Source organism: Diaphorina citri, unplaced genomic scaffold (assembly GCF_000475195.1).
Source record: "Diaphorina citri unplaced genomic scaffold, Diaci psyllid genome assembly version 1.1 scaffold349, whole genome shotgun sequence".
In the NCBI taxonomy this organism is placed as follows: Eukaryota; Metazoa; Arthropoda; class Insecta; order Hemiptera; family Psyllidae; genus Diaphorina; species Diaphorina citri.
Genome location: NW_007377784.1, coordinates 2,092 through 21,679, shown reverse-complemented (window position 1 = coordinate 21,679; position 19,588 = coordinate 2,092). Strand labels below are relative to the sequence as shown.

The 19,588-nt window shown below is 36.0% G+C and overlaps 1 protein-coding gene across 1 annotated transcript; it reads left to right on the top strand.

Annotated features, from left to right (window-relative positions):
- The first annotated feature begins 15,561 nt into the window (after positions 1 to 15,561).
- Positions 15,562 to 19,298, top strand: LOC113466882 (DNA-directed RNA polymerase II subunit RPB1-like). The gene is made up of 4 exons (XM_026822641.1): positions 15,562 to 15,716; positions 16,144 to 16,268; positions 18,754 to 18,835; positions 19,131 to 19,298. Exons 1-4 carry the CDS (start codon positions 15,585 to 15,587, stop codon positions 19,296 to 19,298), a joined length of 507 nt encoding a protein of 168 aa, XP_026678442.1. The 5' UTR covers positions 15,562 to 15,584.
- The last annotated feature ends 290 nt before the right edge of the window (positions 19,299 to 19,588 follow it).

The window sequence follows — 19,588 nt, the reverse complement described above, 5'->3', positions numbered from 1 at the left end:
ATCGTTTAAAAAATCAGGTAAGTAATTGAAAAAATGATCAATCTAAACTTACCTTGAAAATGTAAACTTGAGAAGAGTAAACAATTACTGTTCGCTTTTATGGAAGAAAATTTCAATGGAAAACAATGCGTAAGCTAAATCGTTTAAAAAAATCAGGTAAGTAATTGAAAAAGATACAAGGAAATTCTAGATTAATCGGAATGTGGTTTAATCAACTGTATTATGAACATTTCACTATACTACTAATCAAATTGTTATACCACTATAATCAAATTGTTATTTTCCAGAAATTGTACACGAGGCGAGGGGGAAAAACACCATTAGTTTCAGTAGAAAATTGAACAGATCCAAGAAAAATTAAGGTTGTAGTAATTTCATATATCAGTTTATGAAATAAGTTAGGTTACCTAAGTGAAGAAATACATCCGGGAAAAATCGCAAGGAAAACACGCAAACACTTTTGAATTTGAAGTTGGTTTTGTTTTTGATAACACAATGCCGAAATTTTGTTCTGTGACCGAGGAATTTTCTTTTGAACAAACACTAAAATCATACAAATTTAGAGGGGTTCAATATGTTAACACAAAAAAGTACGAGATTTTTTAATATTAAAAAAGCACACCATCAAAATATTCAAGAAAAATCAGGATTAAAAATAAAATAATAATAATTTAAAAAGGAAAAAATGAAACGGGGCGGGGAACGTTATGTCGAAATTTAGTGGAAATTAATTTCAATGAAACCCTTCTCAAAAACGTCACAGATGTTAAGGATCAAAGGATAAACACAAAAACCACACACGTTAAGACTCGTAAACCAACCACGAATGCTGTTAGACGAAGATAAAAACCTACTTCTCAAAATACCTTCCAGTCCAATTGCTATTAGAGAAAAAAAATGTAGCAGTTGCAAACAAGCCAATCCATTTGGTTGATATAGTCAATTAGTCATCCAAGTATTGAATGACCAAACACTTCATAATCGCTTCTATTGAGCTATGACCATCATGAAATGACGATAATAATACCCACTTAGACCATAACAATAGATCAACCTGTCTGATCATGAACCAAACAGACCGTGATTATACCAGGATCGAGTTCACAGAACGAAGTGATTTCCAAGTTTTAATTTTACCTCGACGATTTAGCATTTACGAGTAGTTTGTCTGTTTCTTTCACCGTAACTCTTGAACTGTTCATCTGATTTTGATGTAATTTGGCAAAAATGTTCTAAAAGAAATTTGCTCATTAGAATTTAGTCCCGCACGGGCTCTTTGTTTCCCCTTAATTCTTGAACAAAACGAAATGTGATCTGCAACTCTTTATCTCAATCATTGCAGAGTCTTGCTAAAGGAAGCTGGAAGTCAACATTTCCGGAAACGATGACAATCAGAACCTAGCAATTTCTTTCTACCAATAGCAACCAGATGGATAAAGTAATGAATACTTGTGTCGCCAAGTGAATATAGTTGAATACCATGTAACACTTGGACAATGTGAAATATGAACAAGAAGAAAATTCTATCGACACTTAATAGCACTGTAGAGAAAGAATTAAGTTTCACAATAGATAGTGATCATAATGACGTAAAATCGGAAGTACCTATTACTTAGTTCTGTGATTTGCTAATTCCTATAAAAATTAATTTAACCTACTCCAATAATCTTTGGTCTCTGTTTGGTGGATGAGTCCCCACAACGAGGTTAGCAAAAGTTAACTAGCCATTCCAGCCAATAGGATTCCTAGTTCGTCGGTGACGAATAGCTGCTTTCCTTGGTCATCAAAAGCAATGTTCCTTCCCAAAATAACCTCACACTTACACATACCCCATTCCAATTTTCAAATACATGATCCTGAATCCAGTCCTGTGAAGGTCTCATGACTACAATCCAGTGTGATTAGTGAAGTCATATTACTCAAGAGGTCAATCAGGTCCTGCCTCAACAAACTCAATTCTAGCACGGATGTCATTCATTTCAATTACTCCAGTGAAGCCACATGATAGATGAAAAGGGTAACTGCATAACGTCTTGGGAAAGGCTGCTTCCTAATCAAATATGCAAAGATCCAAGTGTACCAATTGAATCTAATACTGTTTGAAGGATGAGAACCCACCAGATTCCAGATAGTTCAATTTTCTCCTCCTTCAATTTGTTCTCTGAGAATAATCTCTTCGCTTGTGGCCTCAAACCATCAGATTGTTTGATTTCCATCTCCTTCCTCAACTTCTCTTCCACGAATGCTTACATTCTGTATGTACATATATTCCTCTGCTTATCTTGAAATCGCTATCACTTCACTTGGCCACTGGGTTTGAAAGGAACTGAGCGTGCCGAATCTAGAGAATCCAAATGTAAACTATTATTCGCATGCAAAACCATTATCTCATGCATAATTACTTCTGACACCTCAAACACGTGGGGGTCTATTATCAATCTTAAGTGATAAAGAAAGCACCGTTAACATTCAGCAAAATACAGGAAATCTCAACATCGGGGTTTGATATCATTTGCTCGAAATTTGGATGCTTTTGTACCAAAAGTGCACGATTAAGTTAATTTGAGTCATTGGTGAAAGAATCGGGCAATAACAGGGGCTGGATGTTTGTTCTGACAGACTACTTGTTTTGTCTTCTAAAGAGGTATGTTCTTTGATATGACTGAAAAGTCTCTTCGCTTCATATTCATTGAGTACACTATCTACTCTGAAGGCAGATATTGACATTTCACTATTGATTATCATTGAGCGAAACAAATGTGTTTTGCCGTCCAAGGAGGCCACTAGTTACTCCTACTGGGATAGGACTGAAAAGTCCCTTAACTTGCGTAAAATGCACTATCCAGCCTGAAGGCCGATAACTTTGATGTTTCACTATCGTCTACACAGGATTAAATGAAACAGGTGTTGTGTTTTGTCATGGTATGATTATGTACTGCTCCGGGCTGACAAAGTATCAGTTTCACTTATTTCCTCAACTATAATAGAATTGATAACATTGATTTCTCTATGATAACATCTGTGTTAAAGTGTTGCACAGTGATTGACATCACGGTACGAAACGGCTTCAGGCTGTTAAGGTTGCGGTAACACTGTATTCGATATCAAATGCAATATCACACGGACAAATTCAAACACTGTAGTCTCTATGCATGTGGTTGCATTGCTTCCGAGTTCCGAGTTTTCCGATGAAGAATGCAAGAGGCAATTCGGCTTTGCAAAACGAAACTGATCAAGTGTTACCAGTTACCGCAAATGAAACACTTGCAATGAGTCATGGTATGCTAGGTCGAGAGCAGACAATGTTTCATTCATCGATGAAACACCGAGATATGTGCATTCTGATGTTGCATCCGACGAACTAATGAAATTTTACATTAGTCAACGGATATGTCGTAGTGGTGTGGTTTTCAATCTCTAACCTTATCGGACAGAAAAGGAAACCTGATAAATTACTAACTGGTAGTTCAGTGAAATCTGTGAAATGTAGAACTCACAAAAAGGGCTTTGCAGAGCCCGATTTGGGCCTAAAATCCAATGAGAAAATTGATGAAGATAGCTAAATTTCATCAATATCAGACAAACTGTTCGAGGATTATGGTGAAAGCCCAATCCACTCGACCCCTTGTTAAAGAAATTCAGTCAGTAGACGTTTAGGCATAGCTACTTCAGGGGTTGTTAAGTTAACTTCATTTAAAATCCCGCGGGATGGGTATATAGCACTATAGCATGCTAAGGGTGGATATAACAACCTTAACTAATCCTACAGCATATGTTTGATACTTTACCACCTCCTGAACCAAACACAGACCTACGCCACGGGGCTGACATGATGCAAGTTCTGTAATCCGTATCCTATAGCATGCTAAGGGTGGGTATAACAACCTTAACTAATCCTACAGCATATGTTTGATACTTTACCACCTCCTGAACCGAACACAGACCTACGCCACGGGGCTGACATGATGCAAGTTCTGTAATCCGTATCCTACCTGAACTATGTGCAACAACTTGCTGGAATACGTATGCATTTTAATAATATACAGGTGCACTGGTTTCAATTAAATGATAATTTTAAACGGCAATATTATAATTTTAGCGTGGATTCCTCGTATAGACCAGGGGTTTTCAACTGCCTACCACATGTCATATGTGTGGTTGATTAAATTGTCATCTGATTACTTGAAGAATTCGATACCCTGACGGAACAAAGGGTCCATTGGTGCCATTTCATCAAATAGAGTCCAAGCGATTCTAGACTTCTAGAGGTTGAAGAAATAGAGGTTCTGTCCTCCACTTGTAGTTGAACAATATTCCAAAGACCTTTCTACACTTCTCCACTGATGGTTATGTGTGACTTTGCAATCGAACATATTCTAGACTTCTAGAGGTTGAAGAAATAGAGATTCTGTCCTCCACTTGTAGTTGAACAATATTTCAAAGACCTTTCTACACTTCTCCACTAATGGTTATATGTGACTTTGCAATCGAACATCAGCAGATGTCTATATTTAAAAGATAAAAGTCAAGTTACACCTCAAATCATAACCGAGAGCATTAAAGACGTGTAAGCCATATAAAAAAGCTATATCGTGTGTTAATTGTCGCTCTTTTAATTTGCAAGAGCCATAAACTACTGATTGGCAATACTGCAAGCGTACAGATATGTACGCATCTTAACCTAAATGAAGACCGCTTCCAGAGCAAATGCCAAGGTCAATCTTTTCTAGACTGTATTAATTACCTCGAGCTGAAGCTTAAACTGCATTCTTGAAATACTCCAGTTGATTTTATATATGCAAGATTTTCCTTGAACCTAATTTTTACTTCAACTTTTTTGCAATCTAGATGAAACTTGATGAAAATTCTCATACACAGTCCTCCTGATATACATATGTAAATTCACAAATTGAATGTGTTTATGCAAAAGGACCTAGCCCTGCTTAAGCTGATTTTTTTACTTCTGTAAAATGGCCTATTGTTGACTGGTATTATGGCCTCCTCTTGGCCTGTGAAATGGTCTAATGCGGACTGTTGTTAAAAATCAGTCCCTAAAATAATCATCTTGATAAATTGAATGTGTTTATGCAAAAGGACCTAGCCCTGCTTAAGCTGATTTTTTTTCTTCTGTAAAATGGCCTCTTGTTGACTGTTGTTATGGCCTCCTCTTGGCCTGTGAAATCGTCTAATGTGGACTGTTGTTAAAAATCAGTCCCCTTGATATCTCGAATATCTCGATTATTCACGAACATACACAAGGTTTTGCAAAATCCTTCCAATATTTTGTATTAAAATTCTTAAGCTTTAAAGCAAGTTTTCCTCAAAACTCGATTTTCATCTTTTGGCCCTTTTTACATACATCCCCTTTATGACTATCTAATCAGCTAATTACATACAATTTATGCGAATATTTTGTTCTATAAAAAACTCTCCGGTGCCATTACAGAGGGTAATTCAAAGCCTCAGGATAGATGTTGCAAAAAATATTCAATCAAATAACATGAAGCCAGTCTATCAGGTACCTAAGTTGATCATAGTGAGCAGGGGGTAAAAACGATATCATGGATTATTTATTAAGGAGCGCGGTAGCGCTCCGCCCCGCCAAGTCAAGAAAGTTTGACCGCGCTACTAGAGATATTTATGTTTACGATAATATTTCATAAAGTGGGGCTTTTTCCCGCTGTTTTCTTTTGCAGATTTCTTTTGCTGAACAATTGGATGGGGGTGCTTCTGTTCAAATTAGAAAATAAATAAATGAGAATAACATAAAAAGTTACGCCCTTCTTGAAAAGAAAAACAAGGGTAAGTACTAAGTACTTACTTGTAGTTACTTTGAGTGGATTTGTTTTAAACATTGTCAATTCAGTGGTTAACCATCGATCACTGATCTAGATCAAATTATCTGAGCTTTGAAAACCAGTTCTGGTAAAGACTGATCTAAAAATATATTTGAAATACCATAAGCGAAGGCATATCAGGGACACAAAGAAGAGTTTTTAATTCGATTTCCTCCCGTGTCAATTTTTCAATCCATAACAAACTTCAGTATTTTTGCTACAATGTGTGACTTTGAAAACCAGTTCTGTAAAGACTGATCTAAAAATATATTCGAAATTTCGAAATACCATGTGCGAAGGCATCTCACGGACACAAAGAAGAGTTTTTAATTCGATTTCCTCCCGTGTCAATTTTTCAATCCATAACAAACTTCAGTATTTTTGCTACAATGTGTGTGTAATTTTTATTTTAGGTACCTACCTATCTACTTAAAAATTATTGAAAATCTTTTTCCGCTTAATGAAACAATATTAATTTATTTCAGTGTTTCTTTAATGCCATAGTTCAACGTAGAGGGGAATTATTTCTTTTTTCCTTCTGGTAAATATCAGTAAAGCTATGTTAGAGGAGGAAATTCTACCACCCTTGTCCTACCTGCACAAGAATCAAGGATAGTATCAAATATTTGCAACCGAGTCAATTTCAATATCAAAAGTCACAGAAGATCCAATCACTTTGCAAAGACAAAGACCGGTAACTCTACGTCTACCAATAACAATCCTCTAAGAAGTCAAAGTCAGATTTCCAACAGATTCGACAAAATACTCCAAAGTAATGAAGAAATTAATTACAACATAATGACATAATCTGAAAGATCCGATAAAGTGATAAAAACGCATTGAATCAACAGAAAAACATAATCTCGTAGATCTGATATAAGTCATCCAAGTATTGAATGACCAAACAGTTCATAATCGCTTCTATTGAGCTATGACCATCATGAAATGATGATAATAATACCCACTTAGACCATAACAATAGATCAACCTGTCTGATCTACTTAAAATTTATTGAAAATCTTTTTCCGCTTAATGAAACTAGGTATTCAAGATTAATTTATTTCAGTATTTCTTTAATGCCATAGTTCAGCGTAGAGGGAAATTATTTCTTTTTCCATTCTGGTAAATATCAGTAAAGCTATGTAGAGGAGGAAATCCTACCACCCTTGTCCTACCTGCACAAGAATCAAGGATAGTACCAAATATTTGCAACCGAGTCAATTTCAATATCATTGCCATAGTTCAGCGTAAAGGGAAATTATTTCTTTTTTCCTTCTGGTAAGTATCAGTAAAGCTATGTTAGAGGAGGAAATCCTACCACCCTTGTCCTACCTGCACAAGAATCAAGGATAGTACCAAATATTTGCAACCGAGTCAATTTCAATATCAAAAGTCACAGAAGATCCAATCACTTTGCAAAGACAAAGACCGGTAACTCTGCGTCTACCAATAACAATCCTCTCACAAATCAAAGTCAGATTTCCAATAGATTTGACAAAATACTCCAAAGTAATGAAGAAATCAATTACAACATAATGACATAATCTGAAAGATCCGATAAAGTGATAACAACGCATTGAATCAACAGAAAAAAAACATAATCTCGTAGATCTGATATAGTCATCCAAGTATTGAATGACCAAACAGTTCATAATCGCTTCTATTGAGCTATGACCATCATGAAATGACGATAATAATACCCACTTAGACCATAACAATAGATCAACCTGTCTGAATAGTCATCCAAGTATTGAATGACCAAACACTTCATAATCGCTTCTATTGAGCTATGACCATCATGAAATGATGATAATAATACCCACTTAGACCATAACAATAGATCAACCTGTCTGATCATGAACCAAACAGACCGTGATTATACCAGGATCGAGTTCACAGAACGAAGTGATTTCCAAGTTTTAATTTTACCTAGACGATTTGGCATTCACGAGTAGTTTGTCTGTTTCTTTCACCGTAACTCTTAAACTGTTCATCTGATTTTGATGTAATTTGGCAAAAATGTTCTAAAGGAAATTTGCTCATTAGAATTTGGTCCCGCACGGGCTCTTTGTTTCCCCTTAATTCTTGAACAAAACGAAATGTGATCTGCAACTCTTTATCTCAATCATTGCAGAGTCTTACTATACCAATAGACAATCCTTCCACAGTACAGGGTCATATCATACATTGGTGCCAAATATAAACCAAACCTGGAAGATATATTTGAGCAAATGATTTTTTTCTTTTTTTACACAACACCTGACAATGCGACTTGAGTACTTTGAACAAACACAATTCAAGTTAAATAAATACAGAAGAGAGAGAGAAGAGAGAGAGAGCGAGAGAGAGAAGAGAGAGAGAGCGAGAGAGAGAGAGAGAGAGAGAGAGAGTAGTTCTTAGAACATGAGACGACCTAGAGAAAAGATACTTAGCACATGATTTTCTTTTCAATCTACATAGAAAGAAATAATTTATTAAAATTTATTAATGGATTATATGTTTTATGGATTATGAATATGAGTACTTGTAGATTCCATACAAAATTATGTTTACATCATAGTGATGGCCAAACTAAATTTCTTTTCCGCTTCACATTCACAAGTGACTAACTGACTAGACTCCACCAAGAAGGAAGAGGAAAAAGATGATGATGAAGAAAAAATGAGAATTTTAGATGGTAAAAAATAAAAGTTTTTAAGAAAGAAACATAATATCATATGAGCCACTTTGAGCACAAAATATGAGACTAGTAGGTACCTACCAAAATTTAGTGGTGATTGGTCAACTTTATTCTTTAAAACTGGAATTTTTAAAACCCATAAGTACCAAGGTATTAACAGCATTTTGTAATCCGTTTACTATTAACAGTATTTTATAATCAGTTTCCATCTGGAATTTGGTCACCTAAGCCTCAAGATGTGCCTGCAGCCACGTGTCAACCAAAAATGTGGAATGTGGACGAATTAGAAACCAAATTAACCAAACAATATTCACCAGTCTGACCTTGACAGCCTAAAACCACGTGGTTTTACTAAATCCTTCTTCGGTTTTATCATAAAACCGACCGATTAGACACATAACATTATTGTGTATTGGAATTCATGAATAATTTAGGGATTCAGCCTAAATGTAAATAAATCAGCCGCGTGTATATGGGTAGGTAGTAGGTATCATTTTCGAAAAGTGTAAGTAAAGTAGTAAATTACACAGCATGTGGTATTAGTTAGAATTAATTTCCGATAAGTAGTACGAGTAGGTTGGTATGCGTAAAAATACCGATTTGTGATCGATCATTCGGCTACCAATTTTTGGTCTGTTCCAAACACAATGTCGAAAAAAAGTTGGAAATTGCAGGGCATTGAACCTGAAACCTTGGATGGCATGCTGCTCTTCAAGTAAAGTTCACCCCGGCAGGAATTGAATTAGGCTGACCATTAGTGGTGTAGTGGTTAACGCGTTAGATTTCGGATCTGGAGGTTAGTGGTTCGAGTCCAGGTCAAGTCATAAATTTTATCTAGTTGAGGAATTTTATCTAGTTCTTCATAATTGAGGTGAACGATATTGTGACAAGCATTTATGCGCAACGCAATTAAAAAATCCTTTCCCAGTTAATTAAGCTGGGTAAAACGAAGTAATACTGTCAGGTAATGGAGCAATATCGACAATATATAGGCCGAGAAAGTTCAACCGGTTCTGTGGAAACTTCTCCATCCCAATCAAACCAGTTTCCACGCGGTCACCTTGTCAGGTCAACTTCTAGGTAGAATCGATACCCGGAAACTGACAGAGAGAATTCCACCCTACAATACCTACCTTTCCCTCTAAGTGTACACAACTCGTGCCACTTCCGACTATGTGGACTGTGTAAGTGGAAATTCCGATCTTCCCACCAAAAAGAAGAAGAATGGTGTTTGTTTGATAGAGGTTTACCGTCACTATGAGTATCAATCAATTTTATTTGTACAAATATAAATTGTATGTGGTACAATGTTAAGACTACGTACTAAACTAAAACTAAATCTATAATAATATAAGAGTAGTGGATATTTCACATTTCTGATCAGATCTATATACATACCTACTTATATAAGTAGGCCTTTTAAACCTATATTTACTTATATATAGGTATTTTACCTATATTTAAAAGTTTGGTTTTTGCTGAGTACCTATATCAGCTAAAGTTTGTGCGGATAGAATATCTTGAAACTTGATGGCCAATCGGCCAAGCAACCTGGGGGAAATCGACAGAAACTTCAGAACGGAAAAAAAACAGGCTCTGAATTTGAACTCTTCATATTTTCATTTTGATTTATTTACCACTTCAGGCCAAGAAACTTTCCGGTTAGTTGTAATTTTCCAAGCATTAATCATAATCATATCCAGGAGCCAAAACAGGATTGTGGATGAAGGACATAACTTATAGAAATCTAGCGTTCCAAAGGAATTTTTTATTTGAAAATAACATTATGAAATGAAATCATCATCAACAAATTTGTTCATTTACTGGTTTTACAGGTTTCAAAGTTCATGCTTTTCAGCAATGGTCAAAGGTTAGCAGTTTAGCAAACACATAGACGTCATAGACAGCCATTTGGTTATTACAAAAGCATGTCCAGAAGCAAAATGCAGAACCGAGGAAGAGATAGTCTGACACACTATTTAAATTCACCCTTCAAATGAGTGGGTCACCACCGTAAAGAGAACCAAGTTCTAACCACTATGATTCCCCCTCGAACAATTACTGGACATTGCCTAGTAGCGACTAGATAAGAACTGATGACACTATACCAATAGAGTTGAATACCATGTAACACTTGGACAATGTGAAATATGAACAAGAAGAAAATTCTATCGACACTTAATAGCACCGTAGAGAAAGAATTAAGTTTCACAATAGATAATGATCATAATGACGTAAAATCGGAAGTACCTATTACTTAGTTCTGTGATTTGCTAATTCCTATAAAAGTTAATTTAACCTACTCCAATAATCATTGGTCTCTGTTTGGTGGATGAGCCCCCAGAACGAGGTTAGCAAAAGTTAACTAGCTATTCCAGCCAATAGGATTCCTAGTTCGTCGGTGACGAATTAGCTGCTTGATCATCAAAAGCAATGTTCCTTCCCAAAATAACCTCACACTTACACTTACCCCATTTCAATTTTCAAATACATGATCCTGAATCCAGTCCTGTGAAGGTCTCATGACTACAATCCAGTATTCCAGTGTGATTAGTGAAGTCATATTATTCAAGAGGTCAATCAGGTCCTGCCTCAACAAACTCAATTCTAGCACGGATGTCATTCATTTCAATTACTCCAGTGAAGCCACATGATACCACAGTACAGGGTCATATCATACATTGGTGCCAAATATAAACCAAACCTGGAAGGTATATTTCAGCAAATGATTTTTTTCTTTTTTTACACAACACCTGACAATGCCCACAGTACAGGGTCATACCATACATTGGTGCCAAATATAAACCAAACCTGGAAGGTATATTTCAGCAAATGATTTTTTTCTTTTTTTACACAACACCTGACAATGCGACTTGAGTACTTTGAACAAACACAATTCAAGTTAAATAAATACAACAGGATTTGATTTTTGAGCTTGTTTCCAATCATATTCTGTCTGGTCAGTCCTGTTATCTTGAGCATTGCAAACTGGTTCAACAAACTTAGTAAGTTCTTAGTTTGACTTTTTTTTACCGCCAAACTTGAAGCAGAAATCGTCAAGTTAAAACTTATGAGCTCACTTCTTCATGCTACGAGTATGATTGCAATACACATTGCAAGCATTGGTCTTATAATATTTGTATGCATAATTATTCTACACTGTCCTGGACATTATAAACAGAATGTGTGTAATTTGTATTCTGCATTTCTCTATGCTTGAAAGTTAAAACTATTTGAATGGCACAATAGTAAACAAAGTACAGGGTCACGCTAAATAAATCAGCGGATTTGAAGTGCATCTACAATTCTACACTAGTGCAAATTATTCGGGACATTTGACAGATCCATTCATTCACTGACAGCCTTGATCAACCCTAGACCTTTTCTCAGTAAGTACCCAAAACCTTCATGCCGCAAATTTACGGAAATATTGTGCATAGGTAGTCGTACCAATTAAGCTTTACCTTAAAGAAAATCCCAAATCATGTTCTGAATGGTGTTGTACAAATGTAGGTAAATCAGATTCCTAGTTGATTATCATTAAAACAAGGTCACTGTTGATAAAATTTAGTGGGAGGGTAATCCCATCAACTCCACTAATCTTCTTCATTTGAATCTGAAACAAGATTATCATTTCCGGTAGGTAATGTTTAGATTTTTTTCCATGTTTTGTCAGACAGGAACCTACTACATGTTCCTTACCTTAAAGAAAATCCCAAATCATGTTCTGAATTGTGTTGTACAAATGTAGGTAAATCAGATTCCTAGTTGATTATCATTAAAACAAGGTCACTGTTGATAAAATTTAGTGGGAGGGTAATTCCATCAACTCCACTAATCTTCTTAATTTGAATCTGAAACAAGCTTATCATTTCCGGTAGGTAATGTTTAGATTTTTTTTCCATGTTTTGTCAGACAGGAACCTACTACATATTTTTGCCTGATGTGATGTGTTCAGAGGTCTGATCTGTTTTTTCTTTTCTTTTTATAGATTTCTATGTAACTTTTAACTCGACGATGTTTCCTTTTACAGGTTTCTTCACCATAACTCTCAAAAGGTTTGTCCGATTTTTATCAAGAAGTCAACAGATACCTGAAATTTTCTTAGTAATTTTTAATGCTTGGTGTTTCTACAAAAAGATAAAACTTAATAGGTCAAACTAGGAATGTACAAACAGATGGGTTTTACTCAGGTAGATATCAGCTATCTTACATTACTCACTTCCAAGATAAAACTGATACAAGAATGCCTGCATACATAACTACCAAAAATATTATCAAATAAAGTACACAATCCTGTTTAATTCTTACTTTCCTTATCCTACATAGTATACCCGGGCCTTACTTTGACAAAAACAAAAGGACAGAGCAGACTTGAAATTTTCATCTTCTTTCAATATTACTGAACCAAAATCCTCTTTTATCGGTAAACCAAGAACAATAAAGCTTGAATTAGAGTTCAAATTTTCCTAGAATCAATCATCTCTATCCAAGAGGCGAACAGGAATTTCCTCTTAGTTCGACACTTAAATAATATCCCAGAGGAATTTGATAAGTATGAAATCACCATTGTTACACCGGGGCAATGGAAATTTCTTGGAAATTTACTCGAAAAACTCCATTTTCCATTTTCAAATCATCTCTGGGGTGTTTCCACATGTTTCTATAGGGCTATATCATTAGGATCAATATCCTCCTGATGTGTCTGGTGATGACCAGAGGACATTGTTAGATCTGGTGACTCGGGCCTTACTTTGACAAAAACAAAAGGAGAGAGCAGACTTGAAATTTTCATCTTCTTTCAATAATATTACTGAACCAAAATCCTCTTTTATCGGTAAACCATGAACAATATAGCTTGAATTAGAGTTCAAATTTTCCTAGAATCAATCATCTCTATCCAAGAGGCGAACAGGAATTTTCTCTTTGTTCGACACTTAAATAATATCCCAGAGGAATTTGATAAGTATGAAATCACCATTGTTACATAGGGGCAATGGAAATTTCTTGGAAATTTACTCGAAAAACTCCATTTTCCATTTTCAAATCATCTTTGGGGTGTTTCCACATGTTTCTAGGGCTATATCATTAGGATCAATATCCTCCTGATGTGTCTGGTGATGACCAGAGGACATTGTTAAATCTGGTGATCTAGTTTTCTACGCTAGAGATATAAAATTAGTAAGGGGCTCTAAAATATGACATAAATAAAACACAAGACCTTTGGTTTAAATCAGTTCAGTGGTAAACAGTATTTTGGTCAATTTTTGGAATTAGTCCTCTCTTGACTGCCATCCAATAGGTAAGAAAAGTTGTCTGATATTTTCCCCCATCTATACGGAGAAAACTCAGATAAGTAAGTAAGTAGAAACGTAGGTACCTACTTTTACAGTTTTTATCACCAGCATTATTAATTAGGTGAAATCTAAAGGTATGAGCAGTTCATAGATTCTTAATAGTCAAAAAGAAGTAAAAATAAAATGTAACAAACAGCAGAGATTTGAGAGTGAATACCCAAGACCTAAGTAGGTCATAGTAGGTACTCAAGTAGGTAAGTAGATAGGTAATTTGTATGACTAAGTTGTTCCTTGAATTAATGAACATACTTATGCAATAAGCTTCATATCATAATGAACTGATGATTGATGGTTTGCATTTGAACTCTGATTTGAATTTTATCCTACAGGAAAAGTAATATAATCACCTAAAATTTTTGATGGTCTCAGTTTATAGTACCAGAACACATGATGAATCCATGTGTGTGTCTGTTTGTCAGTAAACAAAATGGTAATAAAACTAGAGATATAAAATTAGTAAGTAAGGAAGGGGCTCTAAAATATGACATAAATAAAACACAAGACCTTTGGTTTAAATCAGTTCAGTGGTAGACAGTACTTTGGTCAATTTTTGGAATTAGTCCTCTCTTGACTGCCATCCAATAGGTAAGAAAAGTTGTCTGATATTTTCCCCCCATCTATACATAGAAAACTCAGATAAGTAAGTAGAAACGTACCTACTTTTACAGTTTTTATCACCAGCATTAATTAGGTGAAATAATTAATGTGGCCAGAGGGAATCAGGCCATAGGTTTGCTGAAAACACATCTAAAGGTATGAGCAGTTCATAGATTCTTATAATAGTCCAAAAGAAGTAAAAATAAAATGTAAGAAACAGCAGAGATTTGAGAGTGAATACTCAAGACCCAGGTCATAGTAGGGACTCAAGTAGGTAAGTAGATAAGTAATTTGTATGACTAAGTTGTTCCTTGAATTGATGAACATACTTATGCAATAAGCTTCATATCATAATAAACTGATGATTGATGGTTTGCATTTGAACTCTAATTTGAATTGAACATTTTGAGAGCTTTTTGAAATTAATTAAATATTATCTACTTAAAGTATTAGGTGAGAAAGCCATTAAATTCTTTTCATTTATCTTGGTAATTATTCCAAGAGTATAAGTAGAGATTGGAATGATTTCAAAATAACTAATGTTTTTCTTTTCTGTAGTTCCAAGATGTAAAAAAAGCCTCAATTAACAAGCCAGCTTGAAACATCTTTGGTGGGTAAGCTCAGTCTCTAGGAATCAAACCAGCCAGAAATAACATAAAAACTATATGCCTACCTATTAATGACAAAAAAGAAAATTCATACCCACCTTGTGGAATCACTTCTATGGTCATAAAGCTTCTACTAATGCAATGCACACCCCATGAGATCTGTAAATTGTGCATAACTTAGGTAGTCCTTGGCTACAATCTACAAAATAAACATACCTAGACTTGAAGCATGATGGCTTGTACATAAGTAAATGAGAACTAGTGAGTAGGTATGTTATTTCTTTGCCAAGGACTGGATTAAAAATATTCAAATTACTACGATACAGACATTGAAATGAATTATTAATACCTTACCTCATAAATGTCCATAGATGGTCAAAAATCCGGAGCCAAGAAAGAAACTCTTCAGTATTATGCGGGCGATATTTTCATTTTAATTTACTTAGTTATAATTATAAACAAGGTGGGTATATTCTTATTTTCTCTCTTTCCTCGTGTTCTCAGAATGTTCGAGCTCGTAAGAAGAGGCAACTCTCAATATCCAGGTGCTAAATATATCGTGCGAGATAATGGTGAACGTATTGATCTCCGATTTCATCCGAAACCATCCGATCTTCACTTGCAGTGTGGCTATAAGGTAAGAGACTGTCAAAGTATAGTTGACCCTGCTTAAATTATACTAGGCAAAAGGGTTTCCGAAATTGGACTGAAATCGTTTGTTTTACAACCATGAAATTCACCTTTCTACTTTCCTATAAGCAATGTATTCGAGAAAAATTGCGATACCTAGTTAGTTTTTTGTGCCAAAACACGTTTTGAGGTCCCTAGAGCCTAAATAAAAAGTTTCAGCAATTGGTCCGTGTGTATGTGTCTGTCTGTAAACAAAATATCTCGAGAACGGTAAGAGCTAGAGACTTGAAATTTGATATGTAGTCCACAAATGTGACAAGGATTCAGCACGAAACTTTTGGTTAAGTTCAATGCAATGGTTGGCGGTACTTTGCTCGCTTTTTGGCGTTTTTTAATATCAAAATACTAACCCTCTACCTTTTCATTCTGTTTAGGTGGAACGTCATATCCGAGATGGGGACCTGGTGATTTTCAATCGTCAGCCAACCCTGCACAAAATGAGTATGATGGGGCATCGGGTTCGAGTCCTGCCCTGGTCAACTTTCCGGATGAACTTGAGGTGAGAACCGTCAGTCCAACCTGTATTTTGTTGAAACTGTCAATCATAGTACTTTATTAATTGAGGAAAAATTGTTGTAAAACATTGTTTTATCATGGGAAGTATTGTGTCTTTTACTGCCCATCTGATGAGGGACATACTACGGGATGGACATGCTACGACATAGACCACATGTGTCCAATCTACTTGGAGGTGATTTGCGGGTCACTAAATCACTCCATTTAAGCAACGTTCTGTGTGGTCAAGTGGTCAGTTTCTGGACTGGGGACCTGACCCTGCTTAAATTATACTAGGCAAAAGGGTTTCCGAAATTGGACTGAAATCGTTTGTTTTACAACCATGAAATTCACCTTTCTACTTTCCTATAAGTAATGTATTCGAGAAAAATTTCGATGGTTAGTTTTTTGTGCCAAAACACGTTTTGAGGTCCCTAGAGCCTAAATACAAAGTTTCAGCAATTGGTCCGTGTGTATGTGTCTGTCTGTAAACAAAATATCTCGAGAACGGTAAGAGCTAGAGACTTGAAATTTGATATTAACTGAGTAACTGTTTACAGATAAAATATTTTCGGGAATTGAACAGGGAACTCGGGAATACGATCCCGTGTGTATGGGTCAAATCTTGCAACTTCTGAATCGGGCCGATTCTTGAAAGTTTCAAGTTGATACACTTAAAATCTTTTGGGAGGCACATTGGGTATTTCATCAAAAAAATTGGCATTTTTCGTAATAAAAAATAATGATTTCCTTTTTGATAAATGGGGCACAACCAAATGAAAATTTTTTTCGAGATAGAGTCCTATTCCGATGTAAAAGTACCCAAAAAGTGCATTGGCGCACTCATTTAACTAAGTAACTTTTTACGGATAAAATATTTTCGGGAATTGAACAGGGAACTCGGGAATACGATCCCGTGTGTAAGTGTGTATGGGTCAAATCTTGCAACTTCTGAATCGGGCCGATTCTTGAAAGTTTCAAGTTGATACACTTGAAATCTTTTGGGAGGAACATTGGGTATTTCATCAAAAAAAATTGGCATTTTTCGTAATAAAAAAGAATGATTTCCTTTTTGATAAATTACCGGAGCCAAGAAAGAAACTCTTCAGTATTATGCGGGCGATATTTTCATTTTAATTTACTCAGTTATAATTATAAACAAGGTGGGTATATTCTTATTTCCCCTCTTTCCTCGTGTTCTCAGAATGTTCGAGCTCGTAAGGAGAGGCAACTCTCAATATCCAGGTGCTAAATATATCGTGCGAGATAATGGTGAACGTATTGATCTCCGATTTCATCCGAAACCATCCGATCTTCACTTGCAGTGTGGCTATAAGGTAAGAGACTGTCAAAGTATAGTTGACCCTGCTTAGAATGTACCTACATACTAATTCAATTTCTTTAGGGAGCCTGAACTAGTAGACACACCTTCAAATTGAGAATCTTCATTCTCTAAGCCTGCTGGAATTCTCTAGATAATTCAGAACCCTAACAATTCTTCTTTTTGATTTACAGGAAATATGACTGAATGCCCCGGACATTTTGGTCACATAGATTTAGAACCCTGCTTAAATTATACTAGGCAAAAGGGTTTCCGAAATTGGACTGAAATCATTTGTTTTACAATCATGAAATTCACCTTTCTACTTTCCTATAAGCAATGTATTCGAGAAAAATTGCGATACCTAGTTAGTTTTTTGTGCCAAAACACGTTTTGAGGTCCCTAGAGCCTAAATAAAAAGTTTCAGCAATTGGTCCGTGTGTATGTGTCTGTCTGTAAACAAAATATCTCGAGAACGGTAAGAGCTAGAGACTTGAAATTTGATATGTAGTCCACAAATGTGACAAGGATTCAGCACGAAACTTTTGGTTAAGTTCAATGCGATGGTTGGCGGTGTACTTTGCTCGCTTTTTGGCGTTTTTTAATATCAAAATACTAACCCTCTACCTTTTCATTCTGTTTAGGTGGAACGTCATATCCGAGACGGGGACCTGGTGATTTTCAATCGTCAGCCAACCCTGCACAAAATGAGTATGATGGGGCATCGGGTTCGAGTCCTGCCCTGGTCAACTTTCCGGATGAACTTGAGGTGAGAACCGTCAGTCCAACCTGTATTTTGTTGAAAGTGTCAACCATAGTACTTTATTAATTGAGAAAAAATTGTTGTAAAACATTGTTTTATCATGGGAAGTATTGTGTCTTTTATCGCCCCTCTGATGAGGGACATACTACGGGATGGGCATGCTATGACACAGACCACATGCGTCTAATCTAGCAGTTGTTTCATTGGTACGAAATAAAAACGGCGGTGAAATACTCATTTAAAAAAAAAAAAATCAATACTTGGAGGTGATTTGCGGGTCACTAAATCACTCCATTTAAGCAACGTTCTGTGTGGTCAAGTGGTCAGTTTCTGGACTGGGGACCTTTTGGGACATAAAGTTCGACATCTTACACTGAACTCAATACTGTGTGTTTCTGGTTTCAGTTGTACTTCTCCATACAACGCTGATTTTGATGGAGATGAAATGAACCTGCACGTTCCTCAGTCTATGGAAACACGAGCTGAGGTAAGAACTACAGTTTGGTTTCATTTACCTAAGTTAGCGGAGTTCTGAATAAGACTAAAAAATGGACGATGAGACCAAATGGGTCGACAATGCCAACAGTTTTTGCGGTTAAGCACTCCACCCCGCCAAGTCAAAACAGTTTGGCCGTGCTTCAAAAAGCTATTATCTGTCACGGGCAAACTAGCCTTTTTCAGGTAGAAGAGGAAAAACTACAAATGATGGAAGAAAATGGATTGAACTATATGCTAAATGTTTGACTTTCTAGTCCACTTATGAAAACCCTTGTTGATTTCAGGTGGAGAATATTCATGTGACTCCTCGTCAAATTATCACACCTCAGAACAATCGACCTGTCATGGGTATTGTACAGGATACATTGACAGCTGTCAGGAAGATGACTAAACGAGATGTATTCTTAGACAAGGTAAGTCCATCACACCTCGGAACAATCAACCAACAATAGTGTCTTACGGTAAGGTGACAAAGTAAAGGAATTTCAACTGTGTTAAGCATAAATGCTTGTCGCAAATGTTGTTCCCTGCTTATAATGCACTACGCTAAATTATGATTTGGCCAACACCTGGGAGCAGCCTAAGACGCGTTTCGTTCTTATTTGAACTCATCAGTTAGACATAGCTCTCAGGTATACATTGACAGCTGTCAGGAAGATGACTAAACGAGATGTATTCTTAGACAAGGTAAGTCCATCACACCTCGGAACAATCAACCAACAATAGTGTCTTACGGTAAGGT

Bases quoted from the DNA above. Each gene is read 5' to 3' on its own strand.
- LOC113466882 (XM_026822641.1), top strand. From the start codon at position 15,585: ATGTTCGAGCTCGTAAGAAGAGGCAACTCTCAATATCCAGGTGCTAAA. The intron at 15,717-16,143 runs GTAAGAGACTGT...CATTCTGTTTAG, and splicing joins ACTTGCAGTGTGGCTATAAG to GTGGAACGTCATATCCGAGA. The intron at 18,836-19,130 runs GTAAGAACTACA...TGTTGATTTCAG, and splicing joins CTATGGAAACACGAGCTGAG to GTGGAGAATATTCATGTGAC.